Here is a 24,662-nt window from a genome sequence, read left to right as displayed (position 1 = left end):
ATTATAATAAAAATAATAGGGCAGGGATAACCTGAATCCCATGCCTATGACTTCCAGCTATAAAACTCAACAAATAATATGGTTTTCTAATAAATGTCGTTTTGCTTAATGTATTAAGTAATATAATATTGTTTTATTACAATTTTTGTTTCATCTTACCTTTCTTTACATCCGAAGTTTGTGCTCGCTGCTTCTCGTCCAGTCGGGAAGCCAATATCTCAAGCAAAATACTCTTGATTTCCCATTTTCGGCAGCAACGGCTAGCCTAGTGTGATTCCAGCTTAAGGCTGTGGATACTAATGAAAATTGTTGGGTCATGAGTTCAGTGCAAAACTTGTGACCAACAGATTTCGAATCTGCAACGTTTCCACTAGAAAGTCTTGGTATGATTACGTAACCAAATTAAGCTTTCGGAGAATATTCTGTATTAAATAGCAAGATCACATTCGTAATGAAACAACAGAGAGATCATAAGTGTTCAGTAAAAAGATTGGACATTGATATGTCCACTGACGTTGGCTAAGGCACGATCTTCGATTACATCTTGAAACGATCGTAAGATGTAAGGTTCGAAAAGAGTGCGAAAACTGAGACCTACTTGGATGAGAACGTCCGAGCAAAAGTAGTGGGTCGGGGGAGAGGGAGCAAGAGATACGAACGATTGGAGGAGGAATCAGGTGGATAAGCCTCCAGCGGTATAAATATATCATCATCATCAGCCATTACTAGTCCACTGCAGAACAAATGCCTCAGAAATGCCCTCCCACTTGCGTCTCTTTATGGTCTTCCTATGGCAGTCCACACTCGCAAAATTTCTTAGTTCATCAATCCATCTTCTCTTCCTTCCCCTGCTTCTTTTGTAATCTTTAGGGACCCATTCTATTATTTTTAATGTCCATCTATTATCCGGATTCTCATTGTGTATATATATATATATATATATATATATATATATATATATATGTGTGTGTGTGTGTGTGTGTATATATATGTATATGTATATATATATATATATATATATATATATACACACTTATACATGCGTGTGTGTGTGTGGGGGGGGGGGTCACCGGGTAGATAGATCGGTACAGCAGTATTTATTGCAAGATTTTTTTTTTCATTCGATTTAATTATTTTCGCATAAGAAAAGTTTTGACATTTACAGCAAGTTTAATATATTGTGGCTCACTTTCTTTTTCAAATATTGTAGTTAATAAATATCAATAAATCTCAGAATCTCTTATGGTATTTTCTATTACGTTATGTCGCAGAGAAAATTTTTGAATCATTGGTATTTTCATACTCAAAGAATACAAAGGGAAAGAGGTGATGGAAAAAAGTTAAGTCCATAAATTGACAAAATTTGGGTAACGTCCAGTTAGAAGAGTCCATAAATTTTGTTCCTCAAGGAGAAATCCTATGGCGCCTCCCGCCTTATTTCCCCATATATTCCCTCTATGTTCCAACATTTTGAAGCAAAATTTTTGGCGTGGATATATTTTATAGGATTTGCGGTGTTGGTAAAGGAGGGGGAAAATATTGTCTGATTTCCATATTGCTGATTTTTTTTCTTCTTCTTCCTCTTCTTTCAAGTTATAGATTTTGACCGATGCTCGAAATTATGTACGACAATTCTCTAATTGAAATAGTTTAAAATTCATTATTTTTTTTTATTGTTAAAACCTTTAAATCTAAAAATAGTTTTATCGTTTTTTTTCTTCCTCCTCCACTTCATACAAATTGTAGATTTTAATCAATGACCAAAGGCTGTATTAGACAATTCTCTAATTCAAATATTCAGTTTATAATTTTTTATTGTGAAAACTTTCAATTCTAAAGATAGTTTTAGCGTTTTTTTTTCTTCCTCCTCCACTTCTTTCAAATTACAGATTTTGATCGATGCCCGAAGATTGTATAAAATAAGCCTCTAATTCAAATAGGTTCAAATCATTATTTTTTTTACTTATTCTATAGCTTTTAAATGTAATGATAGTTTTACCGTGAAGGATACTTTTCACTTTAATTTTATTGTTTTTCTTGGTCTTTATTTGAAATCGATTGTGAACAAGTCTCATGGACTTAAAATCACATTGCTTTTATTGACAGTTGAATAGTTTCTCTGCACATTCCTTCAATAAACTTTCTTTCTCTGCGCTAATGTTTCAATCAAGCAAATAGCAAATATAAATATTTTCATCAATTTATATATCTTATTGTTATTACCTACGGCAACGAAGTTGAAGGAGGTTATGTTTTACCCATGTTTGTGTGTTTGTTTATGAACAGCTTCCTGGCCACAATTTTAATCGTAGAAAAAGAAACTTGCAGTTAAAAAGCTTGAAATTATTGATTTTTGGAAGTTCAAAGTCAAAGGTCAAGGTCACGGTCAAGCAAAATGTCCAATTCACGTCATCAGCTATAAGTTTGGACATCATTGTCACAGACTTAAAACTTGGTTCATATTTGAGTGTATGAAAATCCACGCCAATTAATACATGTTAAAGTAAAATGTCAAGGTCAAGGTCGAGCAAAAGGTCGAGAAATAAACTGCCGCGGCGGAGATCTGCGCTGTACCATGTGCCCCCTAGTTCATTTTTATACTCGCTCCCGAGTGAATAGCCTAGATAGTACCGTTAATTACAAGAAGAGCATAAACCCATACAGGTTTTGAATGAGCGAATGCATTCAGGCGCCCCCTAACTCTTGAATGAACATGCACGGAGCCCTCCAACTCCCACCTTGAATGAAACTACGCATCATGCATGCGTCATTAAAGCAGAGACGCACGCACGCGCAGGTGTACCTACGAATATTCAACGGATAAATTATATACCATCACGCCCTCTTGCATACAATTGAGAACAAGGGGGTGGGGGGAGAGAAGAACCCTTCTCCAAACTGACCGAACTTCGAAACCCAGGTGGGCGGGGGTGTTGTGTGCAAGGCCGCCCTCAACATGTATTGATCCCCACCCGAGCGCCGCCGACCCTGGGGAGGCCTTGAATCCCCTGGGGAATTTCCTTCGCCACCCGATGCTGGTGCCTGCTTGCCGTTCCCCTCACATCCCCTTCCGCTTCTGTTCGAACGAGGGTTGAGGAAGGAGAGAAAAGTCGTAAAAACGACGGCAATAAAAGGGGGAATAGGCAAGGAGAATAAAGAGAATATTAGAGACGAAGTGTTTTATTAATTTTATCAATTATTCACGGTACTTCTGCCAAGGGTGGATACAGCACCGTATGAAATATTCCTACAGTAATTTTTAAGTGAAATGGAAATGGAGGAAGATGTGCGTTATAATTTGTGGAAATGAACGAAGATGTAGGTTGTAATTTGTGAAAATGAGGGAAGAAGATGTAGGTTATAATCTATGGAAATGACGATGTAGGTTATGATATGCGGAAATGAAGGAAGATGTACGTTATAATTTGTGGAAATGAAAGAAGAAGATGTAGGTTATGATATGCGGAAATGAAGGAAGATGTACGTTATAATTTGTGGAAATGAAAGAAGAAGATGTAGGTTATAATTTGTGGAAATGAAGATGATGTGCGTTATAAATTGTGGAAATGAAGATGATGTGAGTTATAATTTGTGGAAATGAAGATGTAGGTTATAATCTATGGAAATGAAGATGTAGGTTATAATTTGCTGAAATGAAGGAAGAAGATGCATATTATTTGTGGAAAGGAACGAAGATGAAGGTTATAATTCGTAGAAATGAAGGAAGAATATGTAGGTTAAAATTTATGGAAATGAAAGATGTAGGTTATAATTTGTGGAAATGAAGGAAGGTGTATGTTATAATTTGTGGAAATGAAGGAAGAATATGCAGGTTATAATTTGTGGAAATGAAGGAAGAATATGTAGGTTATAATGTGGAAATGAAGGAAGATGATGTAGGTTATAATTTGTGGAAATGAAAAAAGATGTAGGTTATAATTTGTGGAAATGAAGGAAGATGGTTATAATGTGTAGAAATGAACAAGGTGTAGGTTATAATTAGGGGAAATGAAGGAAGATTTAGGTTATAATTTGTGGAAATGAAGAAGGGAAATGTCTGAAGCAGAAAAATGTTGGTTATAATAGGAAATAACCTTAAGGCTTTTGCTTTCAGTCAAACACACACACACACACACACACACACACACACACACACACACAAACCACAACTGGAAATTAATAACTAAATATGTTCAAACAATATCGTTTCCTTTAAGGAACATATGAATGAAGAAGAGTTATATGAACTTGTATAAAGCATATCTATGCAATTAAACATGAATTAATGTTTCTTGTTCAAATACAGCACATTAAAATGCAAATACATAAATTAATATGTATCTGCATGCACATATATATACATATATCATGTAAATTTATGAAAATATACAGTCTTTTCGTTTATTTTTTTTAAACCAAAGCTGGAGGGGTTTTCAGTTACCCGTCATGTTCACAACGGATATATACATATATATATATATATATATATATATATATATATATATATATATATATATATATATATATATATATATATATATATAAGCCCGCATTAACATTGATTCCATAAGTCCACAGAATATATAACGAAAGTAAACACGTGAAACAGTGGCCCCTTCTCTCTCTCTCTCTCTCTCTCTCTCTCTCTCTCTCTCTCTCTCTCTCTCTCTCTCAATATATGTGGTTAGATTTCTATATACGTCATATTTCAAATTTCCAAATTGGTGCGGGGGCGTGGATGAGGATGAAAGGGGGGGGGGGGGGGGGAGGCTGAAGTTGCAAGGCGGACGAGTTCTGTACGCAGCAATATCACACACGTGAGAGACGGACGAGAGGTCAATTCTCCTCCACCTTTGGCCTTTTGTCTTTGAGTCGAGAGCCAAATGGCCTACTTTTGCTAAATGTCGCATGTCGAGTATTTTAAGCCTTCGGCTTACCCCCTCCCCCTTTTTTTAAGTGTCGGGTTGAGCATTCATTTAGAATGAAAGGGGTTTCTTTGTAGACAAAATACTGTATGCCACATTTATAAAAAATATTCTTTTCAAAGAATTTCTCAAGAAACGAAGCAGAAAAGGTTATGAAACATACTGTATAGTACGTATATAGCACTAATTTTAATTTCATTAGACATTTGAGCATTTACATCTAGAGTCCTTTCATTCTATATTTAGAATTCTCTCATTCTACACTTAACTCGCTCATTCTACGTATTCGTGAATCAAAATAACAGACAAGAAGCTAAATTTCCTTGGTATGTAAACAATGAAACTCAAACGATGGATCATCGACTTAGAATCATATCTAGAACATCAAAGAAAAATTAAACAGAATACTTAACCTGTTTCTCATTCCGCTTATCACTATTAGCGTCCTGTCATTCTACATTTAATGTACTCATTCTACGTATTAGTGAATCAAAATGATGGACAACAGCTGATTTTCAGTTGGCATGTAAACAATGAGACTCAAGCGGTGGATCATCGACTTAAAATCATATCTAGATGAGGAAGAACAATAAATAAACAGGATACTTAACCTGTTTCTCAGCTCCGCACGGTGTCGCTGACAAAATTGCAATGAACAAACGTGATATGAAAAGGGGACTTGTTCTGGGTCAAAACACATCACAAATAAAGAGAAGGGCAAGAGAAAGGTAAAGGTGAAAAAGGGGGGCGATGGAGCAGGGCTTCCAAAGGGCGTAGGAATGGTGAGGTGGCCCAGTATTGATCGTGCACCCTGGTGTAAGCGCCCCTGGGGAGTATGCAACCCCAGGGAACATCCAAACACGCCAGGCGGTAGGTAGAGAGAGAGAGAGAGAGAGAGAGAGAGAGAGAGAGAGAGAGAGAGAGAGAGAGAGAGAGAGATTTCCATACTACAAACCAGTAAAGATAGGAATGGATAAAACAATCCATTGTATTGAAGAAATACTAAAAACATGACAAATTAAATCATATGTAAATCATCTCCGTAAAAAAATTGGAGCAAAGGTAAAAAGAAAAGCAAGATTACGGCCTCTTCTGTATCATTCTTAATTCATAGTTTCTATCATGCATAATCGTCCATTCATAAACATTGCAAATTCAACAGAACAACAATGCAATTTAAAAGGTCAACTTTCAACTGGGCTCCACAAGGCACTAGAAGAGTTGGAAGACCCAGGCTTACATGGCTGAGGACTATGAATGGAGTACTGATTTGAAATTTTAGCTAAAGATAGAGACAACTGGCGAAATCTAACCGAGGACTTGCGTCAATGGTCGTGAGGGAGATGATGATGATGATGATGTTAATGACAATCAAAATTGGCAAAAGTTAATGGCTGAAATCGAGAGTCAAATGAGCGGGAACCCCTTGGCATAAAATGCCTTGATCAAATCGAGCTTTGTCAGAGACCAAGGAACGAAAAAACGAGGTTTAATCTGAATGGAAGCAGCGCACCTCCTCTTTAAAAAGGTGGAAGGTCACACAGGAAAAAAGAAAAAAAGCGGAGGAACAGCGATAATATCACTGTTTCAAAGCAGTTCCGAAATAAGCAATCGGAAGATAGCTGACCTCCACACGGTTTATGTGGAAAGTGATTGCCCGAGGGGTGTTACTAGGCTGACTGTATGAAAGTGGACACTATTTTCATCTATGCAAAGATGGATAATAAAAGAAATTGGTGAAAATAATCCAAAAGACACTCTACACAGAAGCTTCGGGAATAAATTTATCTTCAACCTTATCGAGACGGAAAAACTTCCAATAAATAACCTAATTATAAAAATAAATTCAAGCTAACGAAGAGTTTGACAAATGAAACAATGGGAATAAATTGGACATAAACAAATGTACATTATTAGGACACTGATACTTTGCATTGCCATACAAAGAAAAAATAACTAGGAACCAAAACAGAGAACAAGATCCGGTAGAAAATACATTTGAGCCGATGAACATGATAACAGGGTGCCCATTCATACACGCTAGTGGAGTAAACAGTACATTGCCTAAGAAACGCAGAGTCCCTTGGGCTAACTTTAGATTCTGTTAAGCAAATCAATCAATGTGAAGTCTCAGGTCAGGATAATCATTCAGAATACCAATTTGACTTAAGAACAGTTGAATAATTACTAAGTTTAATAAAGAAAAAGAGTATATCTGAACAAACTGAAGGAAATCTTACGGTTTTAATATCTTTGGTTATCAAGCTATAAAGTAACTGAGTAATTTTCTCTATAAATAACTATCATACATGTTCTGATTGACCCTGTAGATATTGGCCTAGTATATATACTAAAACTTAAGTATAACTCTCTCTCTCTCTCTTTCTTAACGTAGAATGTGTGAAACATATCTAGAAAAATTATAGCTATCTGTTATAGCAAAGAAATATGGCCGAAATATTAACTAACCGATTCCCGCTTGTAGGCCTACCGCCTTGTAAGAAAATTTTGACCTAATATTATTTAACCTCCTTGATTTATATTGTGTATTTTGTAGTTTAAAAGCGTTTTTCTCATCAACAAATATCTTAACCTAATGATATTTCATGAAATGATAATTAAAGAATATCAATGGTCTTCTCTAAGAACCTGCAATTATATCTTCAATACGGTAGTTATAAAGTGCATAACTACCAATAAGAGAGATATTATCATTATTACTAGCTAAGCTACAACCCTGCTGGGAAAAGCAAGATGCTATAAGCCCAAGGGATCCAACAAGGAAAAATAGCCCAGGGAGGAAAGGAAATAAATAAACGATAGAAGAAGTAAAGAACAAATAAAATAAAATATCTTAAAAACATTAACAAAATTAAAACAGATATTTCCTATACAAACTATAAAAAGACGTATGTCAGCCTGTTCAACATAAAAACATTTGCTGCGAAGTTTGAACTTATGAAGTGAGATATTGTATCTAAATGCAATTCCTTTTATTTTCCTGATCACAAATAAGCATATGCAGGATGCAAAACACCCTGTTTTTGAACGGATCTCATTACTGCTGATAGTTTTGACAGAATCAAAAGCTTTCTCATAGTCTATAAATGCAACGCACGCAACAAATACAAAAAAACCTTTAGATCACGTATCACACACCAGGTGCAGGAGTTGATTCAAGCCCCAAAAAACTAACCCCTCCTATTCCTTGCCAGACTCGCTCCTAGCAAGACCCCCTAAAGGTGTAGAAGTTAGGCCTTCCGACAATCAGACCACTCCTTAACACACATACACTTACACACACATACACCTCTCCTTCTTCAAAGCCCCCAACATCTCCACAGTAGTAAGGGATCAAATATTGATATGCTAAGGGTTGGACACACCAACTCATAATAGATGGCGCTGATGCATTATTCATTAACTACGGATGAATGATACACAGTGAATGCCAGGCGGCAAGATTCCATACGAGAGGAAGGCTTAAGTTGCCGTTATAGTGAATTATAATGTTTCTTGATAAATAAGCTATTATGGATTTTAGACTTTAGAATTTTATTTCTTTCCTTATGGGGCATTAAGAAAATACAATATTATTATTATTATTATTATTATTATTCTTAGCTAAGCTACAGCCCTAGTTGGAAAATCAGAATGCTATAAGCCCAAGGGCTCCAACAGGGAAAAATAGCCCAGTAAGGAAAGGAAATAAGAAAGTAAATAAACTATATATGAGTAGTAATGAATAAAGAATATAAAATATCACAATTATTATTATTATCATTATTATTATTATTACTAGCTAATTTACAACCTTAGTTGGAAAAGCAGGATGCTATAAGCCCAAGGGCTCCAAAAGGGAAAAATACCCCAGTGAGGAAAGGAATTAAGAAAGTAAATAAACTATATATGAGAAGTAAAGAGTAAAAAGTATAAAATGTCATTATTATTATTATTATTACTGGCTAAGTTACAACCTTAGTTGGAAAAGCAAGATGCTATAAGCCCAAGGGCTCCAAAATGGAAAAATACCCCAGTGAGGAAAGGAATTAAGAAAGTAAATAAACTATATATGAGAAGTAAAGAGTAAAAAGTATAAAATGTCATTATTATTATTATTATTATTATTATTACTGGCTAAGTTACAACCTTAGTTGAAAAAGCAAGATGCTATAAGCCCAAGGGCTCCAAAAGGGAAAAATACCCCAGTGAGGAAAGGAATTAAGAAATTAAATAAACTATATATGAGAAGTACAGAGTAAAAAGTATAAAATGTCATTATTATTATTATTATTATCATTACTGGCTAAGTTACAACCTTAGTTGGAAAACCAGGATATTATAAGCCCAAGGGCTCCAACAGAGAAAAATAACCCAGTGAGGAAAGGAAATAAGGAAATAAATAAACGATATGAAAAAATAATAAACAATTAAAATACAATATTTTTAAGAACAGTAACACCCTTAAAACACATCTTTCACGTAAACTATAAAAAGATATATATATATATATATATATATATATATATATATATATATATATGTATATGTATATATATATATATATATATATATATATATATATATATATATATATATATTAGGATGATCATTCCACTACTTGGTCACAGCTGGAATAAAACTCCTAGAGTACTGTGTAGTATTGAGCCTCATGATGAAGATTGATTGATTGATTGATTTGAGATTTTCTGTCATATGAAGAAGGCCTAGCTATTAGAATTAACAATATGTCTAGTATTACGAACAGGATGGAACTGTCCGGGAAGATCTGATTGTAAAGGATGATCAGAATTATAAAAAATCTTATGCAACATGTATAACGAACTAATTGAACGACGATGCCAGAGATTGATATCTAGACCAGGAATAAGAAATCTAATAGAATGTAAGTTCCTGTCCAACAAATTAAGATGAGAATAAGCAGCTGAACAACAGACAGGAGAACAAGAAAACAAAAACATTTGCTGCAAGTTTGAACTTTCGACGTTCTACCGATTCAAGGTATTTTCTCTGATTCATAAGGAATTTTTCCCGTAGAGTGACATGTAGTCTAGGTCTAGATTCGTTTTCCCACACAGGTATCAATCATCGAAATACGAGCGTATATATTATTATGGTACATAAATAAAAATTACTTCAACACCAGTTTCCAATCGGGATAAATAAAAAAAAAAAAAAAATTCAGACGTTCGGTAAGTTATGGGTGATTATTAATATTATTATTATTATTATTACAAGCTAGGCTATAACCCTAGTTGGGAAAGCAAGGGCTCCAACAGGGAAAAATAGCCCAGTGAGGAATGGAAACAAGGAAATATATAAACTACAAGAGAAGAATAAACTATCAAAATAAAATATTTCAAGAAAAGTAATAACATTAAATTAGATCCTTCACATAAAAAAAGAGAGATAGAACAGCATGCCCGAGTGTACCCCAAAGTAAGGGAATATTATCCCTTGGAGATAAAATATTATCAATTATCTTGATAATCTGTTCTTGCAGCTGAAGGTATTAAAACGACGGACTTGCGTTAATATCTCCCAGATAGTCTAGAAGTTTTATTCCAGTACTGATCTAGTTGCGGAATGATCTTCCTAATCAGGTAGTTGAGTCGGTAGAACTTCAAGAGGTCAGACTTGCAAAAAATGTTTTTATGTTGAACAGGATGACATGATCTGTTTTAATGTTGTTACTGTTCTTAAAATATTTTATTTTAATTGTTTTTTATAGTGTATTTATTTTCTTATTTCCTTTTCTCACAGGGTTATTTTTTCCCTGTTGGAGCCATTTGGTTTATCATTATCATCATCTCCTACGCATATTGACGCAAAGGGCGTCGGTTCCCCTTCTTGGGCTTATGGCATTCTGTTTTTCCAACTAGGGTTGTATCTTAGAGGATAATAATAATAATAATAATAATAATAATAATAATAATAATAATAACACTTCAAGTTCATATTGTATATCGACATATATCACCTAAAGTCGGCAGATTCATACAATAGAAAATCTAACATGGTTATTATACGATGTATTATGGTCACCAAAGATCACAAAAAACGTCTGCGTATATTACAATGGTACCTAAGAAAAAAGTTTAGTTAAGGTCTGAAGATACTATTTCAAAAGAAATTTTGAAGTTTTATACTTTATGAGTTTAAAAGTCTTCTAATAACTGGAAAAGTAACAAAACGAAATCTCTAGACAGGACAAATTTCTTTTACTCTTAATTAACAATAAAAGAAATCGTTGGATTCTCGAGTAATTTAACATTGCATAAAGAGTATTTTTTGCTACAATCTTAAAAAAAAGGAAAAGAAAAAAAAAAACTACTTCAAGAACTTCTAAGCACAGACTTTAGAAAATACCTAAAAGTTTTTTTTAGAGATGAACATAGTTATAAAAGGCCAAGATAAAATACTGACTATAACACCTGTTTCATCAATTGATTACCTATCACGGAGAGCAATACTCATAAAATAAGAATCAAAATCTTATAATGTAAAGTTCTCTATAAACGTTTCAAATATTGACAATTTATTGCATACGAAAAGCTCATCTAAGTTTATCTAACTTTTCTCTCTCTTATCTCGGGGCTCGCGATAACGCAATAAGATGGCAACCTGGTTGGTTGCCAACCGGGTTACCTGAACAGCGTAATACAGTAGGTACCCAGACGTCAGTCAACCACTGTGGTGCGCAGCTATGGTGATGGAGATAGAGAGAGATGACGCTAGACAGTAGATGTCAGTGATCAGTGATTCCGTAAAAAATTGCATAAAATGAAAATGGTAAGCTTACCATTCCAAAATTAAACCAGTTTAGAAGGACATTCAAAGTGATCTCTCTCTCTCTCTCTCTCTCTCTCTCTCTCTCTCTCTCTCTCTCTCTCTCTCTCTCTCTCTCTCTCTCTCTATGGGGCTGCCCAACTGGTTTCTTCGGTATGAGTGCCAAAGCAGGTGATGCTCATGGCTCAAAACAAGTTTTGGATGTTACGTCATCATGCATACATTTCCTTGCAACCTGTTGAGTGGCGTATTTGAATATCCATCCAGCAGTCATTATTGATAATATTTTTTTATAAGAGAGATTTACATTTATGATTTTATCGTATGACGTGGGCTCGGAAGCATACTGTATTTTGACATTTCAGTGCCTAAGACTAAAAATGAATGCCTTGTTCGGTTAGTTAATGACATTTTATGATTCTACAAACTTCTGATTAGTATCCCCTATATTCGTAACTACATCCTATGCTTGATCCTTAGTTTCTTTCCTCACTGGGCTATTTTTCCTTGGGCTTATAGCATCTTGCTTTTCCAACCAGAGTTGTAACTTAGCTAGTAGTAGTAGTAGTAATAATAATAATAATAATAATAGGTGAAAATACCACATAACTTTATGATAATAGTTATTTCTGCAACACAGTCAAAATTCTTGAAAATGGAACTTTACGTTTAATTTCTTCTGTAAAATAATTTCAAAAAGTTCTAAACGCAACAAAATTATATCTCTCAACTACTGATATAAATTATCAAATCTTTTCATATGTAGCAATGATGGTCGCAATAAAAAATCCTTTATCAATATTGCTATTAATATTATTACTAGCTAAGCTACAACTCAAGATGGAAAAGCAAGATACTCTAAGTCCAAGGGCTCCAACAGGGAAAATAGCCCAGTGAGGAAAGGAAATAAACTATATATGAGAAGTAATGAGTAAAAAGTATAAACCTTTCAAGATTAGAAGAAAGTTAAAATAAATCTATCAAAAATAAACTATGCAGAAAGACTCATTTCCCCCTGCCCAACATAATGTAGAGGTCTATTTCAACCTGCCCAACATAATGTAGGGACTTATTTCCACCTGCTCAACATAATGTAGAGACTTATTTTCACCTGCCCAACAAAATGTAGAGACTTATTTCTACCTGCTCAACATAATGTAGAATTATTTCTACCTGCTCAACATAATGTAGAATTATTTCTACCTGCTCAACATAATGTAGAATTATTTCTACCTGCTCAACATAATGTAGAATTATTTCTACCTGCTCAACATAATGTAGAGACTTATTTCCACCTGCTCAACATAATGTAGACTTATTTCTACCTGCTCAACATAATGTAGAGACTTATTTCCACCTGCTCAACATAATTTAGACTTATATCAACTTGCTCAACATAATGTAGAGACTTATTTCCACCTGCTCAACATAATGCAGACATTTATTTCTACCTGCTCAACATAATGTAGAGACTTATTTCTGCCTATTCAACATAATGTAGACTTATTTCCATCTGCCCAACATAATTAAGACTTATTTCCACTTGCTCAACATAATGTAGACTTATTTCCGCCTGTTCAACATAATGTAAACTTATTTCCATCTGCCCATCATAATGTAGAAACTTATTTCCACCTGCTCAACATAATGTAGGAGCTTATTTCCACCTGCTCAACATAATATAAAGACTTATTTCCACCTACTCAACATAATGTAGAGACTTGTTTCCACCTGCTCAACATAATTTAAAGACTTATTTCAACCTGCTCAACAAAATGTAGGAGCTTATTTCCACCAGCTCAATATAATGTAGAGACTTATTTCCACCTGCTCAACATAATTTAGACTTATTTCCACCTACTCAACATAATGTAGAGAATTATTTCCACCTGCCCAAAATGATGTAGACTTATTTCCACCTGCTCAACATAATGTACAGGCTTATTTCCTCCTGCTGAACATATAGAAACTTATTTCCACCGCTCAACATAATATAGAAGCTTATTTCCACCTGCTCAACATAATGTAGAGACTTATTTCCACCTGCTCAACATGATGTGGAGACTTATTTTTACCTGCTCAGCATAATGTAGAGACTTATCTTTACTCTCTCAACTTAATGTAGAGACATTTCCACCTGCTTAAACATAATGTAGAGGCTTATTTCCACCTGCTCAACATAATGTAGACATATTTCCACCTGCTCAACATGATGTAGAGACTTATTTCCATCTGCTCAACATAGTGTAAGGACTTATTTCCATCTGCTCAATATAATGTAGAGACATTTCTACCTGCTCAACATAATGTAGAGACTAATTTCCACCTGCTCAACATAATGTAGAGACTAAATTCCACCTGCTCAACATAATTTAGAGACTTAATTCAAATTGCTCAACATAATCTAGAGACTTATTTCCATCTGGCCAACATAATTTAGACTTTTTCAACCTACTCAACATAATTTAAAGACTTATTTCATCCTACTCAACATGATTTAGACTTATTTCCATCTGCCCAACATAATTTAGAGAATTATTTCCACTTGCTCAACATAATTTAGAGACTAATTTCAACCTGCTCAACATAATTTAGAGACTTATTTCCATCTGCCTAACATACTTTAATTTTGAGACTCATTTCCACCAGCTCAACATAATTTAGAGACTTATTTCCATGTGCTCAACATAATTAGGAGACTTATTTCAACCTACTCAACATAATTTAGAGACTTATTTCCATGTGCTCAACATAATTAGGAGACTCATTTCAACCTACTCAACATAATTTAGAGATTTATTTCAACCTGCTCAACATAATTTAGAGACTTAATTCCATTTGCCCAACATAATTTGAAGACGTATTTCAACCTGCTCAACATAATTTAGAAACTTATTTCAACCCACTCAACATAATTTAGAGACTTATTTCCATGTGCCCAACCTAATTTAAAGACTTATTTCCACCTGCTCAACATAATTTAAAGACTTATTTCAACCTGCTCAACATAATGTAGAGACTTGTTTCCACCTGCTCAACATGATGTGGAAACTTATTTTCACCTGCTCAACATGATGTGGAGACTTATTTTCTCCTGCTCAGCATGATGTAGAGATTTATCTTTACCTTCTCAACTTAATGTAGAGACATTTCCACCTGCTTAAACATAATGTAGAGGCTTATTTCCATTTACCCAACATAATTTAAAGACTAATTTCCATCTTCTCAACATAATTTAGAGACTTATTTCAACCTGCTCAACATAATTTAGAGACTTGTTTCAACCTGCTTAACATAATCTAGAAACTTACTTCCACCTGCTTAACATAATTTAGAGACTTATTACCATCTGCCATACATAATTTAGAGACTTATTTCCACCTGCTTAACATAATTTAGAGACTTATTTCAACCTGCTCAACATAATTTAGAGACTTATTTCCACCTGCTTAACATAATTTAGAGACTTATTTCAACCTGCTCAACATAATTTAGAGACTTATTTCCACCTGCTTAACATAATTTAGACTTATTACCATCTGCCATACATAATTTAGAGATTTATTTCCACCTGCTTAACATAATTTAGAGACTTATTTGCACCTGCTTAACAAAAGGTATAGACTTATTTCCACCTGCTCAACATAATGCAGGGACTTATTTCTATTTACCCAACATAATTTAAAGACTAATTTCCATCTTCTCAACATAATTTAGAGACTTATTTCAACCTGCTCAACATAATTTAGAGACTTATTTCCACCTGCTTAACATAATTTAGAGACTTATTTCAACCTGCTCAACATAATTTAGAGACTTATTTCCACCTGCTTAACATAATTTAGAGACTTATTACCATCTGCCATACATAATTTAGAGACTTATTTCCACCTGCTTAACATAATTTAGAGACTTATTTGCACCTGCTTAACAAAAGGTATAGACTTATTTCCACCGGCTCAACATAATGTACAGACTTATTTCCACTTGCTCAACATAATTTAGAGACTTATTTCCACCTGCTCAACATAATGCAGAGACTTATTTCCATTTACCCAACATAATTTAAAGACTAATTTCCATCTGCTCAACATAATTTAGAGACGTATTTCAACCTGCCCAACATAATTCAGAGACTTATTTTAACCTGCCCAACATACTTTAGAGACTTATTTCACCTGCCCAACATAATTTAGAGACTTATTTCAACCTGCTCAACATAATTTAGAGACTTATTTCAACCTGCTCAACATAATTTAGAGACTTATTTCAACCTGCTCAACATAATTTAGAGATTTATTTCAACCTGCTCAACATAATTTAGAGACTTATTTCAACCTTCTCTCTATAAAAAAATTGCTCCAAGTTTGAACCTCCGGAAATAACTCTACAAAGTATTTGGCAATTTTTTTTTTTTTTCATTTTTCAGCAATTTCTGTAAACGGTCCCTTTCTTTGGTGCGTTACCTTCAGTCCAGAGTTTACAAAATAAATCTTGTGTAATTGATGTTTGAAAAGTGCTATGTACGTGTACGCAAGTTAAGGAGATAATAAGAGTAGGCCTACATCTCAATGACATTTATTATTATTATTATTATTATCATTATTATAAGATAAACTACAACCCTAGTTGGAAAAGCAGGATGCTATTAGCCCAAGGGCTCCAACAGGGAAAAATAGCCCAGTGAGGAAAGGAAATAAGGAAATAAATTAACGATATGAGAAATAATGAACAATCAAAATAAAAGACTCTAAAAACAGTAACAACATCAAAACAGATGTAAACAAACTCATATCAGCTTGTTAAACATTAAAAAAAAAAAAAAAAAAAAAACATTTGCTGCAAATTTGAACTTTTGAAAATTTCTATGGTAACCTTGCTCATTTAGGTAAACTTATGATAATACTTTTCTTGAATAAAGTCGATATTAACTATCATCATCTCCTACGCCTCAGATATCGCTAGTCGTCTCTATCGAGCTTTTAAATCAATACTTCTCCATTCATCATCATCTTCACGCATCTTAGTCCTCAGCCTTGTAGGCCTGGGTCTTCCAACTCTTTTAATTAATCATATCAGTTATAAATTACAACACAAATTAAGGCCACCAAAGATAAGTGAAATTATGTGAAACAAAATTAAAGCGAAGATTTTTTGCCAGAACAGTTTTAGACTATTTAGCAAAAGATGAAAATGAATTATGCCTTTGGCTCTTTAAATATATTGGTTAGTTCCAGGAAGAAATTTAATACTTGATAATCAAGCATTAAGAATTATGACATAGAACGCAAACATGATGTTAATGTCTAGACAATAATAAACACATATCTTATAATCCAAGATAAAAGATTTTACAATTCTCTATGGTAGAAAATAATGACAAAATATTATTTAGTTTTTCTTCTTTACTTTGTTTCTTTTCCTCATTGGACTACTTTACCTATTGGGTCCTTTCTGGAGTCTTGTTAGTAATAATGATATTAATGATGATGATGATAATAATAGAACTTCAAAAGTTCAAAATTACAGCAAATGGTTTCATGTTGAACAGGATGACATGAGTCTTTTTATAGTTTATACATGAAATATGTTGATGTTGTTACTGGTTTTAAAATATTTTATTCTAATTGTTCATTATTTCTCATATCGTTTATTTCCTTTCCTCACTGGACTACTTTCCCTGTTGGAGTCCTTGGGCTTATAGCATCTTGCTTTTCCAACTAGGGTTGTAGCTTAGCAAGAAATATTAATAATAATAACAATAATATTAATAATAATAATAAAAATAATAATAACTAAGATAGCAATAATTCTCTCTCCTAATTACGCATGTAAAGGGAAATGATAGTTATCTCGTCTTTTTCAGACAATATACGCGTCTACTAACTATTACATTAAGAAAAGCTTTTATATAAATGATACCAAGCCTTAATTAATAAACAATGGTCAGTCTATATATGTCAAACTAAACCATAAGAAATTTTCAATAGCCTCTGTACCATGGTCTTTAACTGTCTTGTGGTAGAGTTCTCTTGCTTGAAGGAACACTCGAACACACTATTCTATCTTACTTCTCTTCCTTTTGCTATTTTCAAGTTTTTATAGTTATATATAATAGATTTATTTTAATGCTGTTATTATTCTTAAACTTCTCTCATAGTATATTTCCTTATTTCATTTCCTCACTGAGCTATTTTCCCTGTTGAAGCCCTTGGGCTTATAGCATTCTGCTTTCCAAACTAGGGTTGAAGCTTAGCAAATAATAATAATAATAATAATAATAATAATAATAATAATAATAATAACAATAATGTATATAACTTGCAGGATAAGACCAATTATATAAATTTGAAAATCTGTAAAGAATAACCTTCAAAAATTATAAGAAATCTGTTTTGTCGCTCAGTTGTTAAGTTGCACCAATGTAGTTATATCTTGGCAAGAAAGGTAAAATTAACCATCTCAGAATTCATGTGATACCTTAACGATCTTTTAACTGAATTTACCGTCAACATTAGAGTCTGATATGTATAAAAATTACTTGGCTTGATTAAAAATCAGGAGGGATAACGGAGTACCACCGTAATGACTCGAATTACGGAGCTCTTAGAAGAAACCACAACAATAATTCAAAAAAAAATTCAGTCAATTCGCGGTTGCTTACTTACCTTCATTCGCCACGCTGCCGGCTTCGGGTTCCGTCCCGTTTTCTTTATTGGCTTGAATTTTCTCAATGAGAAGCTCCAGTTTGGAACTGTTCCCTTTAAATAACATCGTCTACGAGATCAGGCCTGTTCTTGCGAAGCATGCTCTCAAACACATCAAATCGGGAAACAATAGATGTTCGGGGATCACTTCACATCTCACATCATCATCATCCCCAAAGTCACACTCGTCCGAGAGAAGGCACACAACGACAACACCCAACTTGCACCAACAACGCCTCTTCGTGAACTAAAACTGCGAGGGCTCACGCACCCATCCTCAGGGAGCACAGCAGGGGGTGGGAGCTCGAAGGGGAGGAGTCTTGCACCCAACTCGCACGCTCATTGGCCCGCCAGCGCCCAAATCACTCCCTGATTGGCTAAGGCGTATCCGTAAAGCAATCCGTACTAATTATCTCCTGTCTTATGACGGTGGATCAACATTACAAGGTGCAAATTGTCTAGATTACTGAGTAAGTTTGCAACGCCAAGCAAGACATTCGCACCAAAGGAATCGGCGGCTCTGCGATACTCGATCATTCTATCATCGTCCGTCGAAACTTCACCTAACGTCGACGGGACTTCTGCAGCTCGACCTACCCCCACCGGCACTAATAAAACTTCAAGTATCCTATTACTGCACGAACAATCGGCCACAAAGCAACTTTCGTGAAGGCCCAGACTGACTAGTAACGCCAAGCAACAGCTGTTGGTCACTGGCGTAGGGGGGTCCCTCGCTGACAGTGAGACAAGAAGGAAAAACTGGAGGGGGTATATTGACGCCTGTGTTCTCTGAAGAGGGAAGGTGGGGTAGGGGGGTTGGTGGGACAACGACGTCATGGAGGGGCACGAGGGGCAAAGAGGAGTCATAGATAAAATTATGATGATGGAATAAGAAACAAAAGTATAAGTGTCGTTTGCAGATTTGGTAGCGGGAAATGTGTACGACGAATGCCATGTCCAGACGATATGAGAATCATACATATAGGCCTATATATATATATATATATATATATATATATATATATATATATATATATATATATATATATATATATATATATATATATATATATATATATATATATATGCTATCTGAGTGGAGATATCTTAATGTGTTGAAAGTGTTTGCGTATCGCAATGATCAGCAAAGCTGCACTTATAGTAGGGCCAACCATATTAGGTTGATTTTCTGTGAGCGATCAGACAAAAAACTCCCATCATCAATCCGCACTCGCCAGCGTAGTTATGAAAACTGGCAAAACCCCATGACATGAATAAGTAGGCTTCATGACTGAGGCCTCTGTCCTGCAGTGGATTAGGAAACGCTGCAATTGTTATTGTTGTTGTGTGTGTGTATGTGTATGTATATGCAGGTCTATATGCGTGCGTTTTATGCATACATAGGGTTTAAAATGCATTCACGTGCCTTTTCATTAAGAGCACAAATTATCTGGCAACAGGTATAAGCTGAAAAAATCATTTATGCACATTAAACAAATCAACATTTCAAAACAATATTACCTTTTTTAAGATGAAACATTAATAATCTTTTATTGTGAATGTAGAACATAAGCAAATGACAATGAGATATTTCAAAGAAACTGCCAAAACATTCGAAGTTCCAATTATATTTGTGAGTGCTAAGTGAGTATTAAGTAGCTTATTCACCCATCAGAAATGTTTATTATTATTATTATTATTATTATTATTATTATTATTATTATTAGCTAAGTACAACTCTAGCTGGGAAAGCAGGATGCTATAAGCCCTACGGCTCCAACAGGGAAAAAATATCCCAGTGAGGAGAGGAAATAAACTTATAAGAAGTAATAAACACTTAAATTAAATATTTTAAGAACAGTAACAACATTCAAATAAATATTTCATTTATAAACTATAAAAACTTCAAAAAGTTTACCAACTCTGGCACACACAGCCTATACGCACACACAAATATATATATGTATATACATTTATATATATACATACAATTATATATTTATATATACATACACATACATACATATATATATATATATATATATATATATATATATATATATATATATATATATATATATATATATATTAGGTTGGACAGGGCACCAGCCACCCGTTGAGATACTACCACTAGAGAGTCATGCGGTTCTTTGACTGGCCAGACAGTACTACATTGGATCCTTATCTCTAGTTACGGTTCACTTTCCATTTGCCGACACATACACAGAATAGTCCGGCCTATTCATTACATATTCTCCTCTGTCCTCATGCACCTGACAACACTGAAATTACCAAACAATTCTTCTTCGCCCAAGGGGTTAACTACTGCACTGTAATTGTTCAGTGGCTACTTTCCTCTTGATGAGGGTAGAAGAGAATCTTTAGCTATGGTAAGCAGCTCTTCTAGGAGGACACTCCAAAATCAAACCATTGTTCTCTAGTCTTGGGTAGTGCCATACCTCTGTACCATGGTCTTCCACTGTCTTGGGTTAGAGTTCTCTTGCTTGAGGGTACACTCGGCCACACTATTCTATCTAATTTCTCTTCCTCTTATTCTGTTCAAGTTCTTATAGTTTATATAGGAATTAGTTATTTTAATGTTACTGTTCTTAAAATATTTTTTCCTTGTTTCCTTTCCTCACTGGGCTATTTTCCCTGTTGGGGCCACTGGACTTATAGCATCCTGCTTTCCCAACTAGGGTTGTAGCTTAGCAAGTAATAATAATAATAATAATAATATATATATATATACATACATACATATATATAGTTTCTAGGTTTCTACTTAACGAGTGATGAACTATTTGCAAACGAAAATTAATTGAATCAAGAGTAATTTCCTGTGAAAATATCATGCGATTTGTTTCAAGGGGTGATCAGCTGCAAGGACTCACTGCTACCACCAAACTGCGACTCAACACTTCAAAAGGAGCGCAAGACATTGCAATTACTATTGCGTGTAAAGGGTTCGATGTGCTGCTGGTAGGATAACTGATGTTGTGGAAGTTTGTATGACATAGAGGGTTCATCCATGACTCGGCAATTAAATGATGAGTGTGGCAGTCACTGTTTTATTGCTTTTAAGGCGCTTATATTGCTCGCGCACACAAATATGTTATGTGTGTGTCATTAATATATATATATATATATATATATATATATATATATATATATATATATATATATATATATACATATAATGTACAGTATATATATATATATATATATATATATATATATATATATATATATATATATAAAAATATAGATATAAATAATACACATCATATATATATATGTATGTGTGTGCGTGTGCTTTATATTTGTACTTTATGTTGTATGCTGATCATGGAAGTTGTAAAACAATAAGGATAACCATAAAAATCTCCGAAGCGCGTGACCGTTCCTCGCAAAAAAAAAAAAAAAAAAAAAAAAAGATGGACCCACAGCAGAAAGATCAGGTATGACGTGTTCATTCAGATTCTCATTGTCAATTGTATTTTAAATTAATTGCAATTCTGTTCGTTGTGATGAAATTCGTTCTCAGAGTTACATCAAAATTAGCTTAGGATGCAAGGAATTGACAATTTTTTTTTCAGTATCTTCAAGCTATATATATATATATATATATATATATATATATATATATGTGTGTGTATATATATATATATATATATATATATATATATATATATATATATATATATATATATATATATATATATATATCAGTTTAGTGATATCGGTGTTACTGTGATAACTTGAGTCGTGGTATAACAATAAAACTATACCCAACAGATTTTGTAGATTTGAGAATAAAGCCCTCAGAAGAATTTTGTGAGTTAATTGGCAGGACAGGATTATAAATGAAACTATAAGAGCGATTATTCGGGTGCCATATGTGTATGAGATCATGGTGGGTTGTACAGGAGATGGAGATGGTTTGGGCATACTCTTCGCACTCCCCATGAGAGATTAGTTCACCAAATGTTCAGCTGGGATCCCCAAAGCACTAGAAGAGTTGGAAGACCCAGGCTCACATGGCTGAGCACTACGAAGCGTGAAGTAGGAGATGATGAATGGAAAAGTATTGATTTAAAAGCTCCAGGCAGAGACGACTGGCGAAATCTAACTGAGACCCTTGGGCTTAATAGGTGTAAGATATAATGATGATGATGATGATGATGATCTCCACGCAAAACACTGAAATACACTCATGAGGAATCAACTTATCTTGGGTAGTACCATAGCCTCTGTACCATGGTCTTGCACTGTCTTGGGGTAGAGTTCTCTGGCTTGAGGGTACATTTGGGCACACTATTCTATCTTATTGCTCTTCCTTTTTTCCAAAGTTTTTATAGTTTATATATGAAAGATTTATTTTAATATAGTTACTGTTCTTAGAATATTTTATTCTAATTGTTCATTACTTCTATTGTAGTTTATTTATTTTATTATTTCCTTTCCTCATATGTCTATTATTCCCTGTTGAAGCCCTTGAGCTCATAGCATCCTGCTTTTCCAACTAGGGCTGTAATTTAGCTAGTAATACTACTACTACTACTACTACTACTACTACTACTACTACTACTACTACTACTACTACTACTACTACTACTAATAATAATAATAATAATAATAATAATAATAATAATAATGAAAAGCATGGCAATCATTTGTTAGCGATAGGAACAACGAGTTATTCGCTTGAAAAGTACAACGACTTTAACTCTGTAACAAGTGGCAAGGAAAGTGCTGATGTGCAAGAGAAAATGTGTATGCTTAGTCGATGTCACTTATAGGATGAAAGTACTCACTCCAATCAAGTCTTTTCCTTTTGTGGCTATAATACATATTTTATGCTCAATACGTGTCAATTTCCGTGATTTCAAAAAATGTTATTTCATGAAATATTGTGTAATAATTTGAATTGAACTCCAAAATGTAGACTATAATATGCAGTTAATTATTCTAAGAGAAATAAGAGATGGAAGAGGTGGTAGGATAATTCATAATCAAAGAATCTTGCATCTAATTCTAACTGTTTTGAATTTAGTTTTATAGGCCACTCATGAATGGAAGAGGCCAGGGACAGTGACATTGCCCTGGCAAGCAGCACAATGCCCTAGAGACTGACTATATATCCACATGATCAGCACCCAAGCCCCCTCTCCACCCAAGGTAGGACCAGGGAGGGTCAAGCAATGGCTGCTGATGACTCAAACCCTAAGCTTACAAGTATAGTGAGGTTGCAGCAACCAAAGGAACTAACGAGTTTAAGGGGGACTTGAACCCCAGTCTGGCGATCACCAGGCAGGGACGTGACCAACAGGCCACCACAACTCTGGTTGTAAAGAAATATTTATTATGATTTTAATGAATCTAACCTTCCTGGTTAGTTATCAATTTTATTAGGTTAAGCGGACGTGCGCACGCGCAACCAGCTGTAAATAAGTCTAGAAAGTGTTCCAGCGAGGCCACGAAATTATCTTATATTATTGCATTTTCTTTTACTAATTATTACTAGGCCATGCATGATACATCGTTATAATTATATGATGATTGATAAAAAGATATATGCAGTTTTAAAATGATGTATGTAACCACATTGTTCTAATTTAGTAGGCAAGTAATTTCCATTTTTCTTATTTATGATTTTTTTTTCAATATATATTTAAATTATTTTGAAATTATGATGAAGTATATCTTCCATCGAACCCAAACAAAATATATCGATGCAGTTTTAAAATTATGTTTCTAGTATACCAGTAATTGAAATTTTTCTTAATGTTTATTTATTCGATAGACAATCAAATTAAAAATTATGATCAAGTATAGCTTTTAAAAATCCATAACAAATTTCGCATTGTAATGTCTTTTGGTATAACAGTAATTACAATTTTTCTTATTATTTATGTTTTTTTTTTAATAAATATTCAAATTAATATAAAATTATGATAAAATATTGCTAAAAAGCTAACTCCGAACGCACAATTTTTAAAATCCACAATAAATTATGCATGGAGAGACACGAGCACACGGAATGCTCTAATCACAAGCAGACAACAAAGATTTTATTAAACTATTATGTCGAAGGTAAAAATTCATCTCCATACCAAATCATTAAGGACAAAAAAGGTCTTCTATACAAAGTTCATTCGACTGAAACCAAAATGGAGACGCCAAAGAACTTAATTACCCGAGAAAAAACCCTTCTCTT

At 34.0% G+C, this 24,662-nt stretch overlaps 1 protein-coding gene across 3 annotated transcripts in view; it reads right to left on the bottom strand.

Moving 5' to 3' along the window:
• Window positions 1-24,662, bottom strand: part of L (zinc finger protein Lobe) — an 855,071-nt gene that overhangs the window by 25,625 nt on the left and 804,784 nt on the right. Inside the window, exon 1 of one of the 3 annotated variants that reach the window (XM_068385589.1) lies at window positions 18,404-18,695. The exons of the other annotated variants lie outside the window; for them this stretch is intronic. Coding sequence (XP_068241690.1) covers window positions 18,404-18,509 — 106 coding nt within the window. The 5' untranslated portion in view covers window positions 18,510-18,695. Of the gene's footprint in view, window positions 1-18,403; window positions 18,696-24,662 lie in introns of those variants that run through there. 3 annotated transcript variants of the gene reach the window in all.

This window comes from Palaemon carinicauda, chromosome 13, assembly GCF_036898095.1.
Source record: "Palaemon carinicauda isolate YSFRI2023 chromosome 13, ASM3689809v2, whole genome shotgun sequence".
Taxonomy (NCBI): domain Eukaryota; kingdom Metazoa; phylum Arthropoda; class Malacostraca; order Decapoda; family Palaemonidae; genus Palaemon; species Palaemon carinicauda.
Note: the sequence above shows the minus strand (reverse complement) of the source record. Positions and strands in the feature narration are given on the sequence as shown.